Source organism: Phocoena sinus, chromosome 17 (assembly GCF_008692025.1).
Source record: "Phocoena sinus isolate mPhoSin1 chromosome 17, mPhoSin1.pri, whole genome shotgun sequence".
NCBI classification, from domain to species: domain Eukaryota; kingdom Metazoa; phylum Chordata; class Mammalia; order Artiodactyla; family Phocoenidae; genus Phocoena; species Phocoena sinus.
In genome coordinates, this window is record NC_045779.1 from 34,862,951 (window position 1) to 34,889,245 (window position 26,295).

General features: G+C 37.6%; 1 protein-coding gene across 1 annotated transcript in view; it reads left to right on the forward strand.

Moving 5' to 3' along the window:
• Window positions 1-11,658: 11,658 nt before the first annotated feature.
• The window catches only part of SLC26A7 (solute carrier family 26 member 7), a 194,917-nt gene continuing 180,280 nt past the window's right edge, over window positions 11,659-26,295 (forward strand). The window contains exon 1 of the mRNA XM_032610680.1: window positions 11,659-11,851. Within this exon, the coding sequence (XP_032466571.1) occupies window positions 11,659-11,851 (193 nt within the window). The remainder of the gene's footprint in view (window positions 11,852-26,295) is intronic.

Here is a 26,295-nt window from a genome sequence, read left to right on the forward strand (position 1 = left end):
TGATTCATTTTGCTGTGCAGTAGAAGCTAACACAATATTGTAAAGCAACTATACTCCAATAAAATTTAATTAAAAACAAACAAAAAAAAAAACCAAAGGGAAGATAAAACATTTTTCAGATATATAAATAATTTATCCAGCAAACCTGCACTAGTAGAAATGTTAAAGTAAGTATTTCAGGCAGGAAAATCATACCAAATGAAAATCTGGAACTATCCAACGAAAAATGAAGAGTAGTGGAATGGTAACTCTGCAGGTAAGTATAAAAGACTTTAAAAATTATTTTAATGTCTTTTAAAGATATACAAATTTAAAGCAAAAAACTAATATATTTTATTTTGGGCTTATAACACATGTAAACCTAAGTGTATGACAACTGTAGTACAAAGGAAAATGGAAGTACGCAGTTGTAATGTCCTTATACTAAATGTGAAGTGGTATGCTATCATTTGAAGATAGACTTTAATAGTTAAAGTTGTACATTATAAACTCTAAAGCAATCATCAAAATAAGTTATAGTTAATAAACCAACAAAGGGGTAAAATAGAATCATACAAATAATCCAAAAGATGGTAATAAAAGGAAAAAGTGAAGAACTGATGAGATAAATATAGAATAAATGACAAATTGATAGATTTAAACCCAACCATATCAATAACCACGTTACATATAAATAATCTAAATACTCCAAATGAGGCAGAGATTGTGACACTGGATTACAAAACAGGACCCAACTCTATACTGCCTATAAGAAATCCACATTAAATACAAGGACATATAAATATTTACACATATTTCCTTCAGCATGAGTGTTATTGTTCCTAGAAATAGGAGAGCTGAAGCAGCAGTCATAGGTCCACAATAATGCACTTCTAAGAAAGTGCATTTCTAGCACTGTATGGGATAATTCTTTCTTGGTATCATCAGATCTTTTCAAGTCAAGCTGTGTCCCCAGCCATAGTTTATTTTACTTACTGTTTATCAATTGTTGGTCAGAAATGAGAAGGAGCTTTTACTAATCCTCAGTGAACTGCTGTTCTTTATTTTTTCTTTCCTTTTTTCTCCCTCCTTTCTCCTTCCTTCTTTCCTTTCTTTTTCAGTTCAGTCTGCTATAACAAAAAATATCATAGACTGGGTGGCTTAAACAACAGATATTTATTTCTCACATTTCTGAAGACTTGGAAGCCCAAGATCAAGACACCAGGAAATTCTATATCTGGTGAGGACCTCTTCCTGGCTTGTAGATTGCCAGCTCCTTGCTGTATCTTCACATGACTGAGAGAGCAAGCTCTAGTCTCTTTCTCTTCTTATAAACACACTAATCCCATCATGGTCTCCACCCTCAAGACACTGTATAAAACTAATTACTTCACAAAAGCCCGACCTTCTAATACCATCTCACTGGTTGTTAGGATTTCAACATAAAAATACTGGGGGGACACAAACCTGCAGTCCATAACACCTTCTGTCTTCCCTCCCTAGCCCCCCTCATCCTTCCCTCCTTTCTCTTTGAAAATGCCTTGGATCCTGGTAAAACATTCATTTGAAAGTACAAGTGATTCTTTTCCCTAGGCATTGTTTTACTTCACTAGAGCTATTTCCTTTTGACCCCTATTATGAGGCAAAATAAGCCACAGAACATAAACTAATGGCAGAAGAAAAAACATGTTAAAGAAACAGATTGTAAAGTGTTATTTAATCCAAAGAGAGCAAAGTAAGTTACGTTAGCAATCAACACTGAGAGCACAGGATTGTGCTCATTTTCTTTACTGGTTGGCCTATCATAAGTAAAATATTAACTGCACTGTTAAGGACTGTAACTGACATATATGTGCATCCACATTTAAATGTAGCAGTTTTTCTAAAATGAACAGCACCATAAAAGCATCAGAGCTTTTTTGGGATAGCACTAAATGAATTAGCCCTGAGAGGTTGTTATGTGTCACAGGGATTAGTATAAAGACTAAAGAGTGGGTATTTTATTTTATTTAAAATTTTTTTATTGGGGTATAGTTGTTTTTATGATGCTGTGTGAGTTTCTACCATACAGCAAAGTGGAGTTCCCTGTGCTATGCAGCAGGCTTTTTTTTTTTTTTAACATCTTTATTGGAGTATAATTTCTTTACAATGGTGTGCTAGTTTCTGCTTTCTAACAAAGTGAATCAGTTATACATATACATGTATCCCCATATCTCCTCCCTCTTGCATCTCCCTCCCACCCTCCCTATTCCACCCCTCTAGGTGGTCAAAAAGCACTGAGCTGATCTCCCTGTGCTATGCGAGCAGATCTCCCTGTGCTATGAGGCTGCTTCCCACTAGCTATCTATTTTACATTTGGTAGTGTATATATGTCCATGCCACTCTCTTACTTCCTCCCAGCTTACCCTTCCCCCTCCCTGTGTCCTCAAGCCCATTCTCTACAACTGCCTCTTTATTCCTGTCCTGCCCCTAGGTTCTTCAGAAGCTTTTTTTTTTTTTTTTAGATTCCATATATATGTGTTAGCATACGGTATTTGTTTTTCTCTTTCTGACTTACTTCACTGTGTATGACAGTCTCTAGGTCCATACACGTCTCTACAAATGCCTCAATTTCATTCCTTTTATGGCTGAGTGTATTCCATTGTATATATGTACCGACCTTTTTTATCCACTTGTCTGTCTATGGACATTTAGATTGCTTCCATGACCTGGCTATTATAAATAGTGCTGCAGTGAACATTGGGGTGCATGTGTCTTTTTGAATTATGGTTTTCCCTGGGTATATGCCCAGTAGTGGGATTGCTGGGTCATATGGTAATTCTATTTTTAGTTTTTGAAGGAACCTTCATACTGTTCTCCATAGTGGCTGTATCAATTTACATTCCCACCAACAGTGCAAGAGGGTTCCCTTTTCTCCACACCGTCTCCAGTATTTATTGTTTCTAGATTATTTGATGATGGCCATTCTGACCACTGTGCGGTGATACCTCATTGTAGTTTTGATTTGCATTTCTCTAATAATTAGTGATGTTAAGCAGCTTTTCATGTGTGTCTTGGCCATCTGTATATCTTCTTTAGAGAAATGACTATTTAGGTCTTCCAACCATTTTTTCATTAGGTTGTTGTTTGTTTTTTATATTGAGCTGAATGAGCTGTTTATATATTTTGGAGATTAACCCTTTGTCCATTGATTCGTTTGCAAACATTTTCTTCCATTAAGAGGGTTTTCTTTACATCTTGTTTATAGTTTTCTCTGCTGTGCAAATGCTTTAAAGTTTCATTAGCTCCCATTTGTTTATTTCTGTTTTTATTTCTACTACACTAGGAGGTGGGTGAAAAAAGATCTTTATAGTGTCCAGTCTTAATTTAGGTTTTTAATCCAGTTTGAGTTTATTTTTGTGTATGGTGTTAGGGAGTGTTCTAATTTCATTTTTTACATGTAGCTGTCTAGTTTTCCCAGCAGCACTTATCGAAGAGACTGTCTTTTCTCCACTGTGTATCCTTGCCTCTTTTGTCATAGCTTAGTTGAGCATAGGTGCGTGGGTTTATCTCTTGGGTTTCTATCCTGTTTCATTGATCTATATTTCTGTTTTTGTGCCAGTACCATATTGTGTGGTATAGTGTGAAGTCAGGGAGTCTGATTCCTCCAGCTCCGATTTTTTTTCTCAAGATTGCTTTGGCTATTCAGGATCTTTTGTGTCTCCATACAGATTTTAAGAATTTTGTTCTAGTTTTGTAAAAAATACCATTGGTAATTTGATAGGGATTGTATTGAATCTGTAGATTGCTTTAGGTACTATAGTCATTTTCACAATATTGATTCTTCCAATCCAAGAACATGGTATATCTCCCCATATATTTGTGTCATCTTTGATTTCTTTCATCAGTGTCTTATTATTTTCTGAGTACAGGTTTTTACCTCCTTAGGTAGGTTTATTCCTAGGTATTTTATTCTTTTTGTTGCAGTGGTAAATGGGATTGTTTCCTTAATTTCTCTTTCTGTTCTTTTGTTGTTAGTGTATAGGAATGCAAGAGATTTCTGTGCATTAATTTTGTATCCTGCAACTTTACCAAATTCATTGATTAGCTCTAGTAGTTTTCTGATGGCATCCTTAGGATTTTCTATCTATAGTATCATGTCATCTGCATCTTGTTCCTGATCTTAGAGGAAATGGTTTCAGTTTTTCACCACTGAGAATGACGTTTGCTGTGGGTTTGCCATAAATGGCCTTTATTATGTTGAGGTAAGTTCCCTCTATGCCTACTTTCTAGAGAATGTTTATCATAAATGAGTGTTGAATTTTGTCCAAAGCCTTTTCTGCATCAAAAGCTTTTTCTGCGTGAGATTATCATATGATTTTTATCCTTCAATTTGTTAATATCATATATCACATTGATTGACCTGCATATATTGAAGAATCCTTGCTTTCCTGGGATAAACCCCATTTGATCATGGTGTATGATCCTTTTAATGTGTAGTTGGATTCTGTTTGCTAGAATTTTGTTGTGGATTTTTGTATCTATGTTCATCAGTGATATTGGCCTGTAGATTTCTTTTTTTGTTATCTTTGTCTGGTTTTGGTATCAGGATAATGGTGGCCTCATAGAATGAGTTTGGGAGTGTTCCTCCCTCTATTATATTTTGGAAGAGTTTGAGAAGGATAGGTATTAGGTCTTCTCTAAATGTTTGATAGAATTCATCTGTGAATCCATCTGGTCCTGAACTTTTGTTTGTTGGAAGATTTTTTTTCTTTTCTTTTTTTTTTTTTTTTTTTGCCGTACACGGGCCTCTCACTGTTGTGCCCTCTCCCGTTGCAAAGCACAGGCTCCGGATGCGCAGGCTCAGAGGCCATGGCTCACGGGCCCAGCTGCTCCACGGCATGTGGGATCTTCCCAGACCAGGGAACGAACCCGTGTCCCCTGCATCGGCAGGCGGACTCTCAACCACTGCGCCACCAGGGAAGAGCTGTTGGAAGATTTTTAATCACCGTTTCAATTTCATTACTTGTGATTGTTCTGTTCATATATTTTATTTCTTCCTGGTTCAGTCCTGGAAGGTTATATCTTTCTAAGAATTTGTCCATTTCTTCCAGGTTGTCCATTTTATTGGCATTAGTTGCTCGTAATTGTCTCTTATGATGCTCTGTGTTTCTGTGGTGTCCGTTGTAACTTCTCCTTTTTCATTTCTAATTTTATTGATTTGAGTCCACTCCCTCTTTCTTGATGAGTCTGGCTAAAAGTGTATCAATTTTGTTTATCTTCTCAAAGAGCCAGCTTTTAGTTTTATTGATCTTTGCTATTGTTTTCTTTTTTTCTATTTAATTTATTTCTGCTCTGACCTTTATGATTTCTTTCCTTCTACTAACTTTGGGTTCTGTTAGTTCTTCTTTCTCTAGTTCCTTTAGGTGTAATTTTAGATTGTTTATTTGAGATTTTTCTTGTTTCTTGAGGTAGGATTGTATTGCTGTAAACTTCCCTATTAAAACTGCTTTTACTGCATCCCATAGGTTTTGGATGGTTGTGTTTTCATTGACATTTGTCTCTAGGTATTTTTTGACTTACTCTTTGATTTCTTCAGTGATCTCTTGGCTCTTTAGTAGCATATTGTTTAGCCTCCATGTGTTTGTATTTTTTGACATTTTTTTCCCTGTAATTTATTTCTAATCTTATAGTGTTGTGGTCGGAAAAGATGCTTGATTTGATTTCACTTTTCTTAAATTTACTGAGGCTTGATTTGTGACCCAGGAGGTGATCTATCCTGGAGAATGTTAAATGTACACTTGAGAAGAAAGAGTAATCTGCTGTTTTTGGATGGAATGTCTTATTAATATTGATTACATCTATGTGGTCTATTGTGTCATTTAAAGCTTGTGTTTCCTTATCAATTTGCTGTCTGGATGATCTGTCCATTGGCATAAGTGAGGTGTTAAAATCCCCTGGTATTATTGTGTTACTGTCGAGTTCCCCTTTTATGGCTGTTAGCACTTGGCTTATGTATTGAGGTGCTCTTATGTTGGGTGCAGAAATATTTATAACTGTTATATGTTCTTGGATTAATTCCTTGATCATTATATAGTGTCCTTCCTTGTCTCTTGTAACATTCTTTATTTTAAAGTCTATTTTACTTAATATGAGTATTGCTACTCCAGCTTTCTTTTGATTTCTGTTTGTATGGAATATATTTTTCCATCCCCTCACTTTCAGTCTGTATGTGTCTGTAGGTCTGAAATGGGTCTCTTGTAGACAGCATACATATGGGTCTTGTTTTTGTATCCATTCAGCCAGTCTGTGTCTTTTGTTTGGAGCATTTAATGCATTCACACTTTAGGTAATTATTGATATGTATGTTCCTATTACCATTTTCTTAATTGTTTTCAGTTTGTTTTTGTAGGTCCTTCTCTCCTCTTGTGTTTCTCACTTAGAGAAGTTCTTTTGGCATTTGTTGTAGAGCTGGTTTGGTGGTGCTGAATTCTTTTAGCTTTTGCTTGTCTGTAAAGCTTTTGATATCTCTGTAGAATCTGAATGAGATCCTTGCTGGGTAGAGTAATCTTGGTTGTAGATTCTTCCCTTTCTTCACTTTAAATACATCATGCCACTCCCTTCTGGCTTGCAGAGCTTCTGCTGAGAAATCAGCTGATTACCTTTTGGGAGTTCCCTTGTATGTATTTTTTCATTTTTCCCTTGACTTTAGTTTTTGTCAATTTGATTACTATGTATCTTGGTGCATTTCTCCTTGGGTTTATGCTGCCTGGGACACTCTGCACTTCCTGGACTTGGGTGGCTATTTCCTTTCCCATGTTAGGGAAGTTTTCAACTATAATTCTCTTCAAATATTTTCTCGGGTTCTCTCTCTCCTCCTTCTGGGACCCCTATAACGTGAATGTTGGTGCATTTAATGTTGTCCCAGATGTCTCTTAGGCTGTCTTCATTTCTTTTCATTATTTTTTCTTTATTCTGTTCTGTAGCAGTTATTTCCACCATTCTGTCTTCCAGGTCACTTATCTGTTCTTTTGCCTCAGTTATTCTGCTATTGCTTCCTTCTAGTGTAGTTTTCATTTCAGTTTTTGTATTGTTCATCTCTGTTTGTTCTTTAATTCTTCTAAGTCTTTGTTAAACATTTCTTGCATCTTCTCAATCCTTGCATCCATTCTTTTTCTGAGGTCCTGGATCATCTTCACTATCATGATTCTAAATTCTTTTTCTGGAAGTTTGCCTATCTCCACTTCATTTAGTTGTTTTTCTGGGGTTTTATCTTGTTCCTTCATCTGTGACATAGTCCTCTGCCTTTTTATTTTTCCTATCTTTCTGTGATGGTGGTTTTCGTTCCACAGGCTTTGGGACTGTAGTTCTTCTTGCTCCTTCTGTCTGTCCTTTGGTAAACAGTGGGTATTTTAAATAGCAGATCTTGGCTCAATTATGAATAGAAAAAATGTTCTAACAATTAGAATGTCTGAAAATTGGAAAAAGCTATTTTTCTAAGCTTGTCAATTACAGCCATTAGAAGAATTAAAACATAGGTTGGATTCAGGGCTAGGCCAGCCTATATGACATTTTAAGCAAATTGTGAAAAAGGTACCATATCTACTGGATGAGTTAATTAAAGTTGCTCCCTCTGTGTTGATGTATCACCATGTCAGCTACATGACTTAGTAGAACATGGATTCAGTTTCAGCTACTACTTACCTACTCAGATAGGAAACTTTTGCAATGTCCTCTTATTAGGAATGCTGTAGATCAACTTCTTGAAGTAGGCTTGAGTTTGGAGTTAATGCCCTCTAATATTTATAAGTCTACCTTTCCAAGTGTAATGTGAATATAAATCACTGCTTTAGGTGTTCTGGTCTCCACATAGACCACATTCAAAGAAGCATAATGTCACAATAAAAAGTAATGTGAGAAGAATTTCAGTCTTTACTAGTGTTTCTCAAAAACTATTAAATGTGATCCAGTTTCTAGTGCACAACTTTTCTTAAAATGTTTTTCTTTAACATTTTTCTTCATTTGTGCCTGGCTCAGTTCTCTCTTTTTTCATAATTGCTCCAGAGCAATTTTCCTGTCACACACTAACCCTCTAAAACTCTCTCTGAAACTCCTGTCCATGAGGTTTTCTCTCTTTTGTCTCATCTCTTTCTTCTTCTGCATTTATTCTAGTTTTTCCTCTCCACATTCTTCAATTCTATAAGAGAAAGGAATCATGTTGAAAAAGATAGGATTTTCCTTATATTATGAAAGAATATGGAGAGTTTGAGCAAGTAAAAACAGAAACTCTCCTTATTTTTCCCACTACTATCTCCAACTCTCTTTCTATCTCTACCTATTTTCCTGATTCTTTAACAGCACAGTCTGGAAACTAGGCTGAGATAGATTAAATGATTCTTTGGTAATTTCAAGAGTAGGGACATTCATATGTTAATACTTACTGAGTAGATCCTATGTCTGCAGAACCTTCCATTAGATCCTGAGGAAAGAGGCAAAACAGGTTATGTGAATAATCCCTACTCACACGGAATTTACAGTTTCATGAGCCAGACTGGTTAAAATCACATGCAATAAATTTCGAGGAAGAATATCAATAGACAGTGAAAATGACTATAGCTGTATACCCGTGAATAGCCTGGTTACCTGGATCTTGGGTGTTCAGCAAGAACAGAACTGTGGGGAAGCAAGGGAAATTTTCATGGAAGAGGTAAGTATTGAGTAAATGTTTAGACAAGGAAAAAACCATGGAACTAGGGAAATTAGTATAGAGGTAAACTGAAGAGTCAGTGTGCAGCAGATAGCAAGTATACTAACCTGCTAGAACACAGGGTCTAGGCAAGGTGGGAAGCCTTTTTTCTCACTGGGAATGCAACTCTCCATCCTTTGAGCACCCATAACACTCATTGTGTGACTTGATTGTTAGTTTATCCTATTCTGCCTTTTTCTATTTCCTTCATTAAATAACCCCTAGAAAATAGACAATATCTTCCCCTCCCCCATCCTTCTATCGCATTTCCCACAGTCTAGCAAAATGTGATTCATCAATAAATAGTTGCTGATTTAAATAGAGTTGATATGTAGTTAGAGGAGGGATAGAGATGTGGAGAAAGGGTCACATGCTTGTGCTACTGAGTTTAAGTGTAGTATTGGAAATCACTGGAAGTTCTAACATGTCAGGGATGTGATCAAAATATTTTAGGAAAAAGAATTTTTCTGTTGTTCTACATGGGAGGTGGAAGATAAGTTCAACTTTTTATTTGCATAGGTGTTACCTGGACATTTGGGAAGAGATATCTTATATAGATGACATGTAGTACTGAACTTTAAGCTAATTTTAGCCATTGAAACTTTTGAATAAATATGTTTACTCTTGAATTTTATGGGCTGGGTAAAGTGCTCTAAGAGTATCCTGGGTGTGAATAAATTTTTTCACAAAGGATTTTTGGTATTGCTGGTTATAATCAATCCTACTCTTGATACCATGCTTTGGAGTGAGATTTTGGCATGTTTTAAATAATGTCTAAGCACATGGAGTTGGAAGAAAACCTGGAGTTGTAATTCCAGATTTATATTTAACAAAATATTTTTAGGAAAGATTTACTGTGACTTTTAGGAGTTTTATCTCTTTTATTGAGAGACTACAGAACTATTTTATCAAACTAATTTCTTTTCCCTCCTGGTCTTAGGATGTTGTAGAACAATTTCTGGCACTAATATGATTAGATATTTCTATATAGATTCATCTTCAATTCTAAAAATTCTATTCATGTGAATTCTTTGTTACTAACATTGAACACAGATTTTTTTTTACATGATTGAAATTACACAAATCATAGTTGTTGATTGGTGATTTCAGTATTTAAGCTTTCAATTATTCTTCTCATTTTGTTAACATGGATTTGAATTTTTCACCTAGATATGTTTAGAAAAAAAATCTTTACTCTTTATTTTGACTATAAAAGTAATAATACTCAGTTTATATACAGCTTCTGTATTTCTTTGTTTATGTAATGAGTAGAGTATATAAAACAAAGTTAGATTGCTATTTGTGAAGAAAAAGCAACATAGCATCTCTATTAAAGGTGGATTTCCTTATCTGATGAGTCTACCTCTGACACCAGAAGAATAGGGCTAAAATACTACAACTGAGTCTCTGATGGGACTCCAAATCTAAATTAATGAAAGGTTCATAAATGTAACATATGTAAACAATTGGAAAAACACAAAGCAAATTCTATTCTGTACACATGAATAAAGTGTACATATATCACTACATGTTTAGGATTCAATGGATTTATAAAAAGAGAGGTATTTTTGCACAGATAGAAAGCCAGTGATGTCATTTTGGGAAGACTGAAAGAGTAGATCTTCACCTTAATTTACAAACAATGGGAAAAAAGTACAGCAGGGAATCTTGGAGGTAGCCAAGGTGTCCAAGTACTTCGTTATTCTAAAGACTTCCAGAAAACAGATCTCTACTCTCTGGACAAATAGGCATTAAAAGGGCTCCAGCAAACTCTATACATGGTATTCTTTTCCTTAACTTCACAATTTTAGTTAATATATTGGCTTTTTGGTTTAATTCGAATGGCACAGCTCATAAATGCAGGCTTTTTATTCTGGGGGCTGGGCCTTACAATCATAAAATAAAGGTCTTTGACAGCCTGACTGTTCCATTATGAAATGTAACATCCTTTTTAAAATAGAGAAACCCCCCAAAAGTCATGTGAAAAGAGGCCAGAATCATAAAAAATATTGGGGACATTTCAAACAGTAGTATGAACCATATGTCATTCCTCAGAAATTTCAGTTACAAGAGCACGAGTGTGAGAATTATATAATTGGAAAAATAGAGAAAACTGAATGAACAATTCAGAGACAGGAAATAACTGTTGCCACAAATAATTGTTCATTGTATGCATATTTTCTTAGCCCATGAAATGAAATTTCAGTTTGTTTATGAGAACTGGCTATTCTGTTCCCAGACTGGGCAGTAGCTGTCTAAATGTTTCTGTATGAATGAAAATCTCGTCTCCCAGGCAAAAAAAAAATAAAGACATTTAGCAATGCCTCTTACGTTTCTGAATGTTTTAGAACTGGTAGTTGTTTGATACGTTGAAAATATACACTCCCCAAAGAAGTAAATCTAGATTCTCTGAATACATTTTGCATGGCAAACCTCTCTGGCAATTTTATGGTTTTGCATAGCTTGTAGGGAGAGAGAGGAATAGCTAAATGCGTCCTGGGTTCATTAGCATAACCCAGCCCACTTCCAACACATGCCCAGAACTACCTCATTAGCTGCTGGGATTTAAGCCAAAGCATAAGACTACAGTGAATATAAGGGGAATTACTGGCAAGAGAACTCTACACCAACTTAATACTGAATCCATTACTTTTCCAAGATGAGAAAAATATTATACTAATAGGGACCATTTCTCCATCTCATTCAAATAAGAATTCAAGGTTTTAGTCTGTATCTTTCATCTAGCATAATTAGCTGTACCATAATAACACATACAGCCTGGCTGCATATATTTAAGTGTTGTCTCTCTCCCTCTTTCTTTTATTGATTTATTTTCTGGATTGCTTTGACATTGTAAACCACAGACGAGTTGGAGCCTGGCATTGAAAGGAGGTGTTCTGCAACGACTTTTTTCTTGTTTTAAGAAGTTTACTTCTACAAGAGGTAATCTGAAAATGACAGGGGCAAAGAGAAAAAAGAAAAGTGTGCTCTGGAGCAAGATGAATATGCCCCACTGTGAAGACTTTAAACAGTGCTGTAGAAGGCGGCTACCTATTTTGGAATGGGCAACACATTATAATCTGAAAGAAAACTTGCTTCCAGACACTGTGTCTGGGATAATGCTGGCAGTTCAACAGGTGACACAAGGTAATGTACTGCATTTGATTTTCCTGTTTTATGCAGAATAGATATCACTTTGCTTTCTTGGAAGAGTATTGTGACCTAAGATCTACTAATGAAATGTATTTTAATTAACTTTGGGGGAATAAACACATTGAATAACTGTATACAAATGTTCTCCTAGTTGTCTTTTATTTTTGCTATTTTTTGATACCTAATAAGCATCAAACCAAATTTTTAATGGCATTATATATTTGCAATGTTAAAATTCATACTATATGAGTAAAGATCAATAATTTCAGTAATTGTGGGAGAATGAGTTTTTATAGTTTGACCTTGCTGATACAGCTTCCTACTTAAGCTGAATCAAGCTATAAAATATCTCCTGGCTTGAACAAGTCATTTGTAAACCTAATTAGCAGCATACAATTACCTTTGTAGTCTTGAGAGTTGCTATAAGCAAGGAGTAGACCTTTCTGTACATAAAGGAGGCTCTTTGCCAAGATCATTATTTGCAAAGAGAATCCTGTGTGTCCTTAGAGCTTACGTTTTCACATGCCGATTTAATTCTGTATCACATTACATACTGTTTGTTTTCTCAATACGAAATTTAAACTGTTGAGAAGTCTGATTTTAACTTTCCCAAAGCAGATTATAAATGATATTCTGGATTTAGATAGATGTTTCTCTTAGTGAAAGCTCTTAGGTAACTAGTGTGCATACAGTGTATGATCATGTATGTGTTTTTTGTGTGTGTATTTTCCTGAAAGGTATATTCATTGTATTTTTAAAAATTAATTCAGGTAATAATTTTCTACCTATAGCAAGAAAAGGAATTGATTTTTTCAGCCTTGAGAATTTGTAAAATATTCCTTGGCACAGACTCTGTAGATTTATATTTTTTTGCAGTTTTACTACCTCCCTGGCTTGAAATATTATTCATACCATTAAATTATAAGCACTTTTATAACTGAATTATTCTGTAGCTGGAACAAACTGGTTTATGTGTTTCTGTTTTTAGTATGATTAGGAACATCTGCACTGGTGGCTTTACTTTAAGATCCATAATACTATCATACTTTCTGGGATTCCATTTCCCTGAATAGTCTTCTATTATATTTTTAATGACCATTTTGCCAAAAGCAAAGCATAGTAGTCTTTCATAAAAATGCAAAGTAAATAGCAGGTTAAGGCATTTTTTAGGATTGTATTTATTGAACTTTAAAATCGAAATGAAACACTACCATGGACTTTGAAACTAAGGTGATGAGCTTACAAGGACTTTGTCACCAGATAGTTTCAGTATATTTTATAAATTTATTTTGCTTTAATTTATTGTAAAGTGAAAGAAAAATATATTTCTAAAACTAAATATTTTTCATCTTTGTTAAATATCAGGTTAATAAGAAAATTTGGGGATATGATAAAGATACCTGTGATACATCATTAGCATTATCATTTATGTGTCTTTGGTAGTTAATTGTATGGCTTTTCTTTGGATATAAATATTGAGGGGTTTTGTTTTATGAGTCATGCATTTCACTGGTTATGAAGAAATATGTTACCAGCCCCCGACTGATGAGAAGCACAAAGCTTACTCAGCCCTTGTGTCTTGGAAGTTATGTATCTGGCTCTTGGTTCTCTTGGAAGGCTCCCAGTGATTGGGCAAGGAAGCTACACTGCTAGAAAGAACTTAAAGGTTTTTGTTGGTGTATGGACAGACTAATTCTTCTAAAAGTACTTTAAAAACAATTCTCTCAAACTTTCTCATGCTTACTCACTATGGGTAAATATCATAAGCTACCATTTGTTGTAAGGGGCATTGTTGTAAATCCCTTATATACATTATCTTACCCTATCATGACAAAATCCCAAATGATAGCAGTCCTCCATTTTCCATATGAGAAAGTGGAAGCTTAGACAAGTAAATAATTTTTCCTGGACTTCATGCCTGATAAGTGATAGAGTCAGGACTTGATTCCAAAGCTAACACTCAACATTTTATGCTTTATACTCTACACTGCCAACATAACTAGACTTTTTCATAAAACCAATGTTATTAGTAATAGAAGGCATTTCTTTGGAAAGGTGCAAACATCCTTTCCTTTAAATTACCTTTGCATTTAGGTTTCACCCCTGTAGTTTTTAGACTCAAAGGCAGAGTGACAAGGGAAATAACTACAGTAGAACATGGAGTAAGGAAGGCACTTAGATATCATTACCTGCTATTCATGTGAATACAGTATTGGCAATCATTATCAACTCCATTTCTTTAGGAAAAATTAGAAGAAAGAAGGGGTAATTTTTGCTCTTGCATCATAATGCAAACAGTAGAAACAAAGATCTGATTTTACTCTACCAGTCTTTGAAGCAGCTTTTCAGTTATTCAACATAGTTGAATTACATGAAATTGTTGAATTCAATGTTTTTTAACCTACAAATACAAAAAATTATATAATTCAATCCAGTAGTTGTTTTTAATTCTTCTTTCTCTAGAAATGCATTTAAAATTAAGGTTAAAGGAAACTAACATTTGAGTCTTTTCTATATGTCAAATACCAAGGAGCCATTTTAAATTACTTTATTAAAGATTTCCTAGTTGTTAAATATAGACACTTGTCAGTCATCATCATAATTGATTCCTCTGTAGTATTTTCTGTGTTGACTATAGCCTTTCTAAAACCATTTCTTCTCTTGGGTTTTAGACACTGCTCTTCTGTTTACATTCTGCTACCTCTCTGGCCTTCTCTTATTATGAGCCTTTGCAGATTTTGCTTCCTACTCTATCTACCCATTAAACATTAGTGTCCTGGAGACTCAAACACTGGGCCTTCTTCTCTGAAAATGAATGCCTTAGGCTATTTCATCTGCATCAGAGGCTCTAAACACCTTAACTGTACTATTGAAACTTTCTTCTCAGCCCGAGATCCACATCTTCAACTATACAAACCTAGAATCTCCTAAAAGCACTTCAAAGGCAACGCTAGTCTTCTAAAAGAAACAAACTGAATGATGCCACCATCCTAACCAGAATTATTATAATAAATAATAACAGTAATTTTTAGACGCAAAAGAACACTTGACATATATACAAAATTGAGGCTTATAGAGAATAAATAACTTGCTTAAAGTCACACAGTAAATGAGTTAGAAGATATAGGATTTTAACCCAAGTGGTCTGGCTCCAGGGACTATGTTCTCACCTTTGTACCAGACTACCTCTCACAGAGTCTCAAGTCATTTTCAACTCTTCCCTCTCTTTTGCTACTCTACCATCTAGTGTACAATCAACCACCAGGTTCTGTTGTTTCTATTCCCTAAATATCTTTCCAAACTAGTAGTCTTACTTCATGTTCCCGGCTACTGCCCTAGTTCACTGACCTACTGAAATCATCATCTTGTGGGTCTTCATTCTCTACTCTATCTCCTCCTGTAGGCCATTCCATACTGTAGCTGGAATGATCATAAAAATCTAAACATCAATTCCCTGTTCATAATTCTTCAGTGACCCTCTGTTTCCTCTAGGATAAAAGCCTGATTCTTCAGAATAATCTATTAGATCATTAATAATCTGGGCCTCTTAATGCAAAGTTCTACTCAAAGAGATCTTTCCTCTGAGAATCCCTCCCAATCTCCTGGGAAAGATGTATGTTTTCTTACCTCCTACTCCCTTTGTACTTTTTACATATCTCTATGATAGGCCTTATCAGATTGCATTGTAATCTTTTGGTACAACTCTTTATGCACTGGTGGGTAAGCTTTGGAAAGAATGTCTTAATCTTTATATTTTTGCCGACTTGTACCTGGTGCATCAACATAGGTTTTCAGTAACATAGATTTTCAGTAAATGTTTCTCCATATCATTAAATAAACAGTTTAGCTCCTGAAGCCTCTGATTGTTCTATGGTAACATGCTGCCACTCTAGGAAAGAAATTAAATTTAAATTAATTCTTATGTCTTCAAAATAAATGTAATAAAGATATGATAGTAAAAATTACATAAAAATGTGAGTAATTAATTTCTTCCAATTTCCCTTACTTCCCTGAATTTATAAACTTATAGCCCACCAGACAAATCTGGTAAAAGATTTGTCTGTGTTTCCTTCGTCCCAGTGTTTAATTTTTCTCCAACATTAACCCATCTGTATAGTTCATATGAAAATCTAGGTGCCTGGCTTCTCTTGAAAAAGGGAAGTACATGGCCATAAGAGGCCCATGTTCCCATGTGGTAAAAACCTGCTCACTCCCCCTGTGGACAGGGCATGTGCTTTGTATTTTGCTACAGTTTCCACCATACACACATCTGCTGTCACGCTTCCTCCTAGTATCCCTATTATCTGCCTATCCCTATGAGTGTCTGAATTTGTATCCCCTGCCAAGACACTTTCTAACATGTTTTGTTGAAATACCTTGAACTCATTCTTGAATAAAACCTTTAAAAGAGAATACGTAAGACTAGGCTCTTAACTTAAATCCGCACAACTTTTAGGTCTGTGGACTTGCATGAATATATTCTAATATACTTCATTTCTTTTCTTGTTTTTCTTTTGTTTTTAATCTTTTTCTTTCTCTGTTTTTCCTTTTTTTCTTTTTCAAAGAGCAGGCGCTGGGCCCCACTGCAGGCAGGCGCACCCATCCGGGGAAGGCCAGAGGTTCTTCCCACGTGCTCTGGCACTCGCCACAGTGGCCACTGCGCTTGGGAGGGGCAGCAGCTGGGGGTTCCGGTACCCCAAGGCTCCCTCTCAGATAGCTAGAGAAGGCTTTCTCACCGAGGGCACGTCGTCTCCCACCCATCGTCTTCCCTTCGGGCCCACGGAGGCGCTCCACGAGACGCCAGTCCTTGACTGGGCGGAGGAGCAGGGGCTGCTGCAGTATGGGTAGGCACACGGCCCACAGCAGCGTTCACGGTCAGGGCCGGGGCACGACCTGTGTTGCTCTCAGTCTCGTCCAGCGGGCTCTTGAAGTGGGGAGCACGCCCGAGAAGCGTGACAGCCTCCCCTCTCGCAGGCCCTGTCCCACCATGATCAACCCCACGCCCGCCTACGACCCCCACAAAGGGGCACACGTGGCGTTCGCCCGGCCAAAGTCAGTCTCCCCAGGGCACACCGCAAGAGGACGACCACGATGAGGTGGCACCTAGCTCCACCGAGGGGTGGGGGACAGGCACACCTCTCTTACCGTCTCGAACCCCCCAAGAGAGCTGCTCATGGGACACACCACCGTGGCAGGGACCAGAGGAGCGCGCTGGGAAAGGGAAATGACACCACCGCTCAGCCTCAGGCACCTGAGGGATGACCTGGAGCGCTCCAGGGGCACCACAGAGGGTCCGGAGAGGCACGCTCAGGCACCGACAGGGGCGCGCAGCGCGGGGCGGGACCCCTCCCCGGGCGGGACCCCCGCCGGGCGGGACCCCCCCCACACCTCAGGGAGAACCAATGGCGAGGCACACGCCAAGGAGGCAAAGCGAGAGTGTCTGCTGCGTCAGAGGACCACGGCTCCCCCGAGGCCATGAGGCAGGGGGCAGGAGACTGAGGGTCAGAGCTGGAGGCCGCACCCCTCCCTTCCACACACCCCCTCGACGGGGCTGGGGTGGGGGAGGCGAGGGGCAGGAACATCTGTCCCTAGTGTGGCGTGGCTTAGGCCTGGCCAGGGAGAGCATGAATACTTCATTTCTTTATAATTCTATGTATTTTCTGTTACTTATGTTAAGAAAGTATTCTAGGAAGGGGTTCATAGGCTATACCAGACTGCTAAAGGAGTCCTCAAAGTAGATATTTACTCCCCGAAGTAAATAAATATGTGTATGTGTGCTCATTTCAAAGAAAAAACGAAAAGGAATTTTAGGACTTTTTTTCACCATGTTCAAATATTTCTTAGAAATGCTTTGTGTTTTTTAAAATATTAAAAACATTTGGGAGCACTCAGTACTAACATCAGGTGAAAACCATTATAACTGGCATCTACCACAGTGTTCTTTAATTGACATCTTGTAGGACCTCACTACAGAATGTAGTTTGAGGGTGAACAAACATTCTAGAGAATGTCATTGACTTAAACATGTCACTAACATGGTTGGCAAGTTAAGCAGTATGACTCTAGAGTAGTTCACATTCTACCCTGAACGACCACTTGCAGGAAATATTTTCTTTTTTTTTCCAATCTGAAAAACTCAAGCATTGAGACAGGGTGGAGACCTAAAATGCATGACTTGCCATATAAGTATCTAATACACTGAGGAGGAATATGAGAATGTTTTGACTTGCATTCCAAGGGATCACCTAGAATTTTTGTTGCCAAACCATGAAAATTTTATGCTGCCATAGGGTTGCCTGATGTTCAAACCACAGTGTTCTGAGCCACAGACAAAGGGTGTATATTCCTTATAATTATGTAGAACTTGTGGCATTACTGGCACCAAAATGTGTGGAAGCGGATCTTCATTGCACTCCTGAGGGCAGCTTAGTGACATGTGGAACGATAAGTGGAAATTCCTGAAGCAGACTGCACTTTGAAAATTAAAGGCTTATCTGAGAACTTCTCCCTGCATGGTCTCAGCCCTGAGGGTTAAGAATCCTAGCATTAGCTACATATCTCTAACCTAACACCCTTAATCACTGTAAACATGTAGATTATAATGTAGAGAGATTATAATGATTTATTATATCTAGTAACTTTTCTCCAGGAACAATGCAGCCAAATATTGCTAAATAAATCTAAATGAAACTTTCCCTGACCTCCATAAAAATGGACACAGGAGCTAGGAACACTCTGCTGGCTTTTCACCTCTCCATTTCCCCTCATCCCATGACACATGCTCTTACCCATAGCTCTAGGCTTCATTCAGCACTTCTGATTTCCTTTTTCTCATAAATGTAAATTAATGGTGATTTATATATTCAAAGGCTATTTATATATTTCTGCACTTAGAATAATACTCCCTATAATATTCAGACCTGTTCACATGGAAGAACCATGACCTTCCATTTTAGAGTGGTGAAAACTTGGGAAGGTTTGCAACAAACAGATGTGTAGTGGCTGTGAAGATAAGGTGTGTGACCTATATAGTAATAGACTTCTGTTTTTGCCAGCTAGGATCCATCCTTGCTTCTTTTAGTAATTATGCCTTGGATTTGTTTTGAGGAACAACCCCTCTTCCATTTTTGGTATACATGGTTCAGGTGAGATTCTAATTTTGGCTCTAGGATGATCAGAAAAGTAAGTCTCCCTCAACCAGGATTCTCAACTTTGGGGCCCACTGGAACCAACTTGGGGCCTAAAAGAACATTGGTACCTGGGCCGCATGACAAACAATTAAATCAGCTTTCCTGGGAGTAGTTCCCAGACATGGAGGCATTGTGTTTCTTCCTTTATAAATTGTCCCAGATTCTAATGTGCATCAGTGTTGAGAGCTGCAACCAGACAGTTGTTGATCCAGGTGAAGACTTGTGGCTCGTCTTGATAATTAGCACAAGTCCATACACCTGGCCAGGGACTGGTTCAATGGTGACAATTTCCCCCCTAGGCACAAGGGGGTTTACAACACAAAAAAACAGTCATTTCCTATTTTAAAATGGTGATGGCAATACAAATGACCTGAAAGGTCCACTCACTCTGGATCCTAGGACGTGTGTGGAATCTTTCAGAAAGAAAGGAAAAGACATCTTCCTTTGTGCTGAGACTACTAACAGTCAGGATGATGTGCTTCTACAACTTCCCTGGGCCTCCAAAGCCTGAAAATGAAGCCAACCCAGCAAAGGGCGTAGCAGAGAGAAACTGAGTACTGATGATAGCTAGTACACTTCTGACTTTTCACTTGCATGTGCAAACACTTTTTTGGTTGTTGTTAATTAGGTTTAAGTTGGATTACTTCTAATCACCTTAACTACACATTTGAGGGTTATTGCAATTTAAATGTGTTACACAAATTGTCTCTAATTTTATAAAACCCAGCAAGGTAGATATTTCATACTTTACAGTCCTTTTCATGAGAAGAGGAGTTTGAGGTTGAGAACACTGGGTGACTTGCCCTTAATTCTAGTACTGCTAAGAGGGATTGAAATGTAAATCTGCTGGGCTCCATCTTTCATCCCTCACTGCTCTCTGTTCTCCAGTTTGCTTTGTGTATAACAGACATAACCTGAGTGGGACTGGGAATGAACTGAGCAGCACACTGCACAACAGCCCCTCAGGCTGCCCCATCACATGATGACATGTCACCTTCCTTGATAAAATAAAACCCAGAGATTCTGGTTGAGAGGGGAAGAGGGCTGTGCCAGTGGGAAGAAGTACCTACACCAGAGCTCCTGTTCTTTCCCTTGAGAGCCTCTCATACCCCCTGCTACACTAGCTTAGGGTGTGGGAGGAAGGAGAGATGTGCTTTAATACTGGCCTGAGCATCAACGGACAATAGCTTTTACCATGTGGCAGAGGTGACACAGGATAAAATGTCTGTATGAGAGTTTACTAAAAGCTAGGGAGAAATAAAAGGGGAAAATAGTCCTTATCCTCTATTCTTTATTATACTGAAAGTCACCCCCATCTATTCAACTTCTGTCTATGTCAGAAGTCTAGTGGGAATTTTTACTGCCTCTTCCCCCTTCAGCCATATTCAGTTATTCAAGTTTTATAAATTCTTTCCTTTTAATGTCTCTCTAATGTATCTGAATGCCCATTGTCCTTGTGGCAACCTCCCTCGTAATAGTAGATATTACATTTGCTAAATGCTTAAAATGTGCCACAAAATGTGCTAAACATTCACTGCGTGCTATATCATTGAATCTTCATAATAACCCAAGAGTTTGATATTATTTATATTTTACAGATGAAGGAAGGCTGATTAGTTTGCTTGTATTGCAAGGTAATACAGTTTCTATAAATCATAGGAAGTGTTTAAATGTGTGTCTTTCTAAATCTTGAGTCTGTGCTCCTATCTTAATAAAAAGTCACCATTATTCATTTCTTGCCAGTTAGAATGTCTTCTCATTTATAATTTTGTCCCTCTATTATCTATTTCCAAACTGCACAAAATAATTAAGTTATACAGTGGGTATCTTTGTTTTAAATTCCTTCAGCTGTGCCATTGCAAATGGCTTTTTAATTTGCTATTTTACTCTTCATAGCATCCTTGTTTCACACCATGTCACTGGCCTCTCTCACTTTCCCTTCTCATCCCTTCTCATTCCTTCTGTCTTGGCTCCCTGGAACTCCAGATACTTCCCTGGAACTGAAACTGCAGGTGCATTTTTATTGGCTTGTATAATGTTGGGAGTCAATGTATAAATATTAGAAGACTTCATTTTAAAATTGAGAGTTTTTTTTTCAGCATTTAAATCTAATCATCTAACAGCAAAGGGCTAATATTCCTGAATGGAAACAAGAGGCTAAAGTTGACCGGTGCCTGCACCCTTTATGTAGGCATGGACTTTGCAATTTGTCATATTCCCCAACACTCTCTATCCTTTTACGTTAATACCGCTTCACTCCTGTTATTCATCCTCTTCAGATCTAGAGTAGGATGTTTTCAAACTCAGCTCAAAGACACTCTGATTGTCCAAACGTATCAAAGCATTCAGAAAAACAAGTTGTTTTATATAAAAAGCAAACTATAAATATCCAACTTTTCTCTCTTTACACAGGCATGAACTTCTGAAAATGTTTTTTCAAGGCCCTTCAATATCTGGATCTCACATACATCTCTCCTTACATTCACCCTATGTTCTGGTTACACTGAACTGCTCTTAGTGTTCTAAAGGATCATGCTTGTTTTGCCTCAGGACATTTGCACATACTGCTTCCTCTTAAATGGATAATCTTTCTCCCCTGGCCCCCTTCACCTGATTATATCTTAGCACATTTCAGGCTGGGTTTAGCTCTGTAGTTCTGAACCTTGGCTGTATATTATAATCTCTTTCAGCACTTTAAAAAAATACCCATGCCCAAGCAAGCCCTATGCCAATTAAATCAAAATCTCTGAGGAATTTAGGGCAAATCATTTAATGTTCTGCACCTCAGCTTCCTCAACTAATGATAACAAATAAAGTAAAATGAGCAGCTAGGGTTGAGAACTATGGGCTTTCAGAAGATGCTTGATAGATACCTCTATTTTGTTTTCCCAGAGTACCCTCTCTTATCCACTTAATTAACTCTGTCACATTTGTTTTTGATTTATATTTGATTTTTCTTCTAAGCTATAAGTTCCTTCGTGGCAGGGACTGTTTACCGTTTAGGATGACCAATCATCCTGGTTTTAGCAATGAATATCCTGAGTCCTAGGAAACCCTTCTAGCTCTTATCAATGCCTTTGGCACATAGTAGGTGCTCAAATGTTTCTTGATAGTAAAAAATCATAATTGAGATGATGGGATAGAGCTTTCCTGCGGCTACTCTCCCCATGGAAACTTTTAATCTCTTACTGTTTCTAATATTTAAGCTTGTAGGTCTGTTGATCATGAAGCTTTTTGATCATGGTAATTATTTTCACTCTTGTGAGATCTCACCTGTACAATAAGCTACAGTATGAAAACATGATGTATTTTGCCTTAACCCCTCTAGTGATTAGAACCAATGATCTTTGATTAATAATACTTGTCTGTGAACCAAGAGAATGTCTTTCTATAGGAATTTTGTTTCACACAGTTATGTTTCTTGGATATATGTAAATTTACCCTGAGAGATCCACTTGTAATATCACTTAACCCTGAGCCCACTGATGCTGTGAACCAGACAGCTGATTATATTGTGGTTTGTTAATAACAGTGCTAAGACCACCATAAACCATTTGCCAGAGGGAAATAACTTTTATCATTACCCACACAGTTTGTGTTTGATTTCTTATATATAATTCTTGGAAGTGCCTACTACCACCTAATTATTTTGTTTTCAAGAATACTAATCTGTCTTCCTAGGGTTCTTTATTCATTTCTATTTTTAAAAAAATACTTGAAAAAGTAGTCCTTTGCTATGTTCTTGGAAAGAGAGAAGAAAAAGACAACAATCCAGCCCACAATGGCCTTATTATTTTTTCCTTCCTCAGAAATTTGTACAAAAGTATATGAGAATATGATCTTGTTATTTCAACCTTGAAGATATTCCAGTGTGGGTACATAAGGGTGGGAACATTTTCTTAATGAAAGTTTGTAGAGTATTGGTTTCAGCCACTTTCTGAGTAGATTGTATAACCTAGGGAGCTGCCAAAGATTTCTGTGTTTTTATTAAGAAAAGTGAAGAGTAGTACAATCCTATCTATATAACATGACATGAAATGAATGTTTGGTTGTAAAAACTGGATCAACATAGAGAAGAAAATGACAGTCTTAAAAAATTGGCAAGATTTGATTACCTAAGGGCACATGGTATTGTATGAAATGGAATTTTAAGAAATCAAGTCCTGCCAAGCACTTTCTCTGGAGAGGATCTCAAGGGAACTATATACACAGGTAACATTTAGGGAATGTATCCTACTTTATTAGCTGAATTAGTGTTTTAAACCATAGATCTAGCAAACCTGGAGTGGAGCAAAACAATTTAGGCCTGAGGTTGAAGAGCTATTTCCTTTTTTCTTGTAAAGCTAAGATTTGGATGTGCTTGTAGAAAGAAAAGAGATGTATCAGAGCTGACCTTGAGGCAGGCCCTGGTCTTTTTATCATATCAGTAGCATGGATGAAGAAATAGTACAAGAGCAAAAACATACACATGTGGACATAGCCTTTCCCATCAAGAAATCTGTCTTCCTCGGTGTTCTATTTTGACCCCTCCTATTAGCAGTCCTCCTCTTGGGTGGGGGAAGTGGAAGGTGGTGGAGAGGAGTCTGAGGACTTCTGCTCTACCACTTGAGCTGAGGTTGTGGCACTGTAACTAGAGAGAGGTGGATGGAATCAAGATATTTGAGAAGGTAGAATTGAGGTCAGGTCCAGGGAGATTAGCTAAGGCATACAAACTCAGCTTGTGAGTGTAAAGTTTAGCACCTGGGTGTCAACTAGTGGGACCAGAACACAAAAGGTAAAACTGGAAAATAAAGTGTCAGAAGCTCAGGCAAAGTGTAAGAGCAACTCAGGATTAGTATCTGGGTCCAAGATCCTTGGTAAAAAGTTTTCAATTACAGTCTAGGGACCCAGCAGCATGAATAGATCTCATAGTCTTTTCTAATTTTCTATCCAGGACATGAGCAGGCCTCAAATTTTGGTAGGTGGGCCTGAGCCCATAGGAGGTAGTGAGAAGATGCACCAAGCTGGCAAAGAGAAATAAGGAAGAAGACATTAGCCAGCAGTTAATGTAAAGTGGGGAGGAAAGTTCTTATCCTCTGCTGGTCCTGGGCCTAGTGTGTGGTTTAGAGGAGTGCTATATAAACTTGGTCCTCAAAAAACAAAAACAAAAATCAAAAACAAAAGCAACAAAAACCAATAAAATATGCCATGGTAAAGTCCTTGTTCAACTTTACTCAGAGTATTCAAGGGGAAAGACGGTCAGGACCTGTGAGAAGCCTTGAAACTCCCAGTCATGCTCTATGTGGTCAGCACCTCCTAAAAAATCTAGCATTCAGCACCCTTGAGTTGGTACTGGGTTCTGCAATGAACTGCTTATTAACCTCATTTCCTGACCTCTTTATAATCTTCTTGACCACTTAACCTCGCTTATGCCTTCATCCACCTGATAATCAGGACATTTCTTTGCTTTGACCCTTTGTTTTCCTTCTCATAGTCTTCATAGCTTTGGGTAAATGTATCATTTTATTCCTAGGCCTCTTTCTTTTTTTATTGAAACCCCATGAAAGAGATACCAGTACTTAGCTTGATGCACACTAGTTTACTTACAAATGGAATTAATTCTTATTAGCTTCCTTAACAATAGATCTCCCAATATAATTGGAGACCTGGATACAAAAGCAGGTAATTATAATAATTTTGGTAGGTCTTACAAATGAAGAATGTATAAGGTACAGCAATAGCACTGATAACATTATAAACTCTTCCTAGAGTGGGGATGAGATTGGTAGTCAGGGAAAGTTTCAAGAGGAAATTATACTTTAACTGCATCTTGAAGGCTAATACAAGTTTCCCAGGTAGCCCATGGATATAGGGCACTATAGAAAGAAGAAAAATATGCAGTGTTAAGAAGAATAAAAGAACATAGCTTGTTTAAATACTTGTCAATAATCTAACTTGGTGGGAGTTGTAGCTGGAGAGGTTAGCAGAGTCCAGATCATAAAAGTCTTCTTGAGTAACATGGAAAAAGTGTTTGGGCTTATTTTCCAGGGTAATGGAGCACATTGATGGATCTTGAAGGATGCCAGGGAGTGACAAAAGTTTGTGTTATAGAATAATCACTCTGGCAGCAGCTTAATTACATACTTGACAGAGGCAAGAAACTAGTTAGGAAAGACTAATTAGGATAAATCCTGTTCAGGAAAGAAAAAACGGTGGTCTGAACAGAGAAAGGCAGCATTAGGAGCAGTAGGAGAGACAGAATCCACCAGTATTAAATGGAATAGATAAGGCGATCAATGTGCTCTGCAATGTGAGGGTGAAAAAGAGAAGGAGACAACATTTTTGATAACTTCTAGATTTCTGAATTGGGTGACTATTTGCGTGTCAATGCCATTTTCTGAGATAGGGCATAAGTAAACAAGGAACTACCAGCATTTTTGTCTGTTTGCTTTGTTTTTAATGCATATTGTTTTGTTGTTATAGCAGGTTTGGTGGTGCTGAATTCCCTTAACTTTTGCTTGTCTGTAAAGCTTTTGATTTCTCTGTCAATTCTGAATGAGATCCTTGCTGGGGAGAGTAATCTTGGGTGTAGGTTTATCCCTTTGTCCTGCCATTCCCTTCTGGCCTGCAAAGTTTCTGCTGAAAGATCACCTGATAATTTTATGGGCATTCCCTTGTAGGTTATTTGTTGCTTTTCCCTTGCTGCTTTTATTTTTCTTTGTATTTAATTTTTGTTAGCTTGATTAATGTGTTTTGGCATGTTTCTCCTTGGCTTTATCCTGTGTGGAACTCTGCATTTCCTGCACTTGATCGACTATTTCCTTTCCCATATTAGGGAAGTTTTCAACTCTAATCTCTTGAAATATTTTCTCAGTCCCTTTCTTTCTCTCTTCTTCTTCTGGGACCCCTATAATTCAAATGTTGGTGCGTTTGATGTTGTCCCAGATTCTCTGAGACTGACCTTAATTCTTTTCATTCTTTTTTCTTTATTCTGTTTAACTCCACCATTCTATCTTTCAGCTCATTTATCAATCTTCTGCCTCAGTTATTCTGCTGTTGATTCCTTCTTGGGTTATTTTTTATTTTTATTTTTTTTTGCGGTACGCGGGTCTCTCACTGTTGTGGCCTCTCCTGTTGCAGAGCACAGGCTCCGGACACGCAGGCCCAGCAGCCATGACTCACGAGACCAGCCGCTCCGCGGCACGTGGGATCTTCCCGGACCGGGACACGAACCTGCATCCCCTGCATTGGCAGGCGGACTCCCAACCA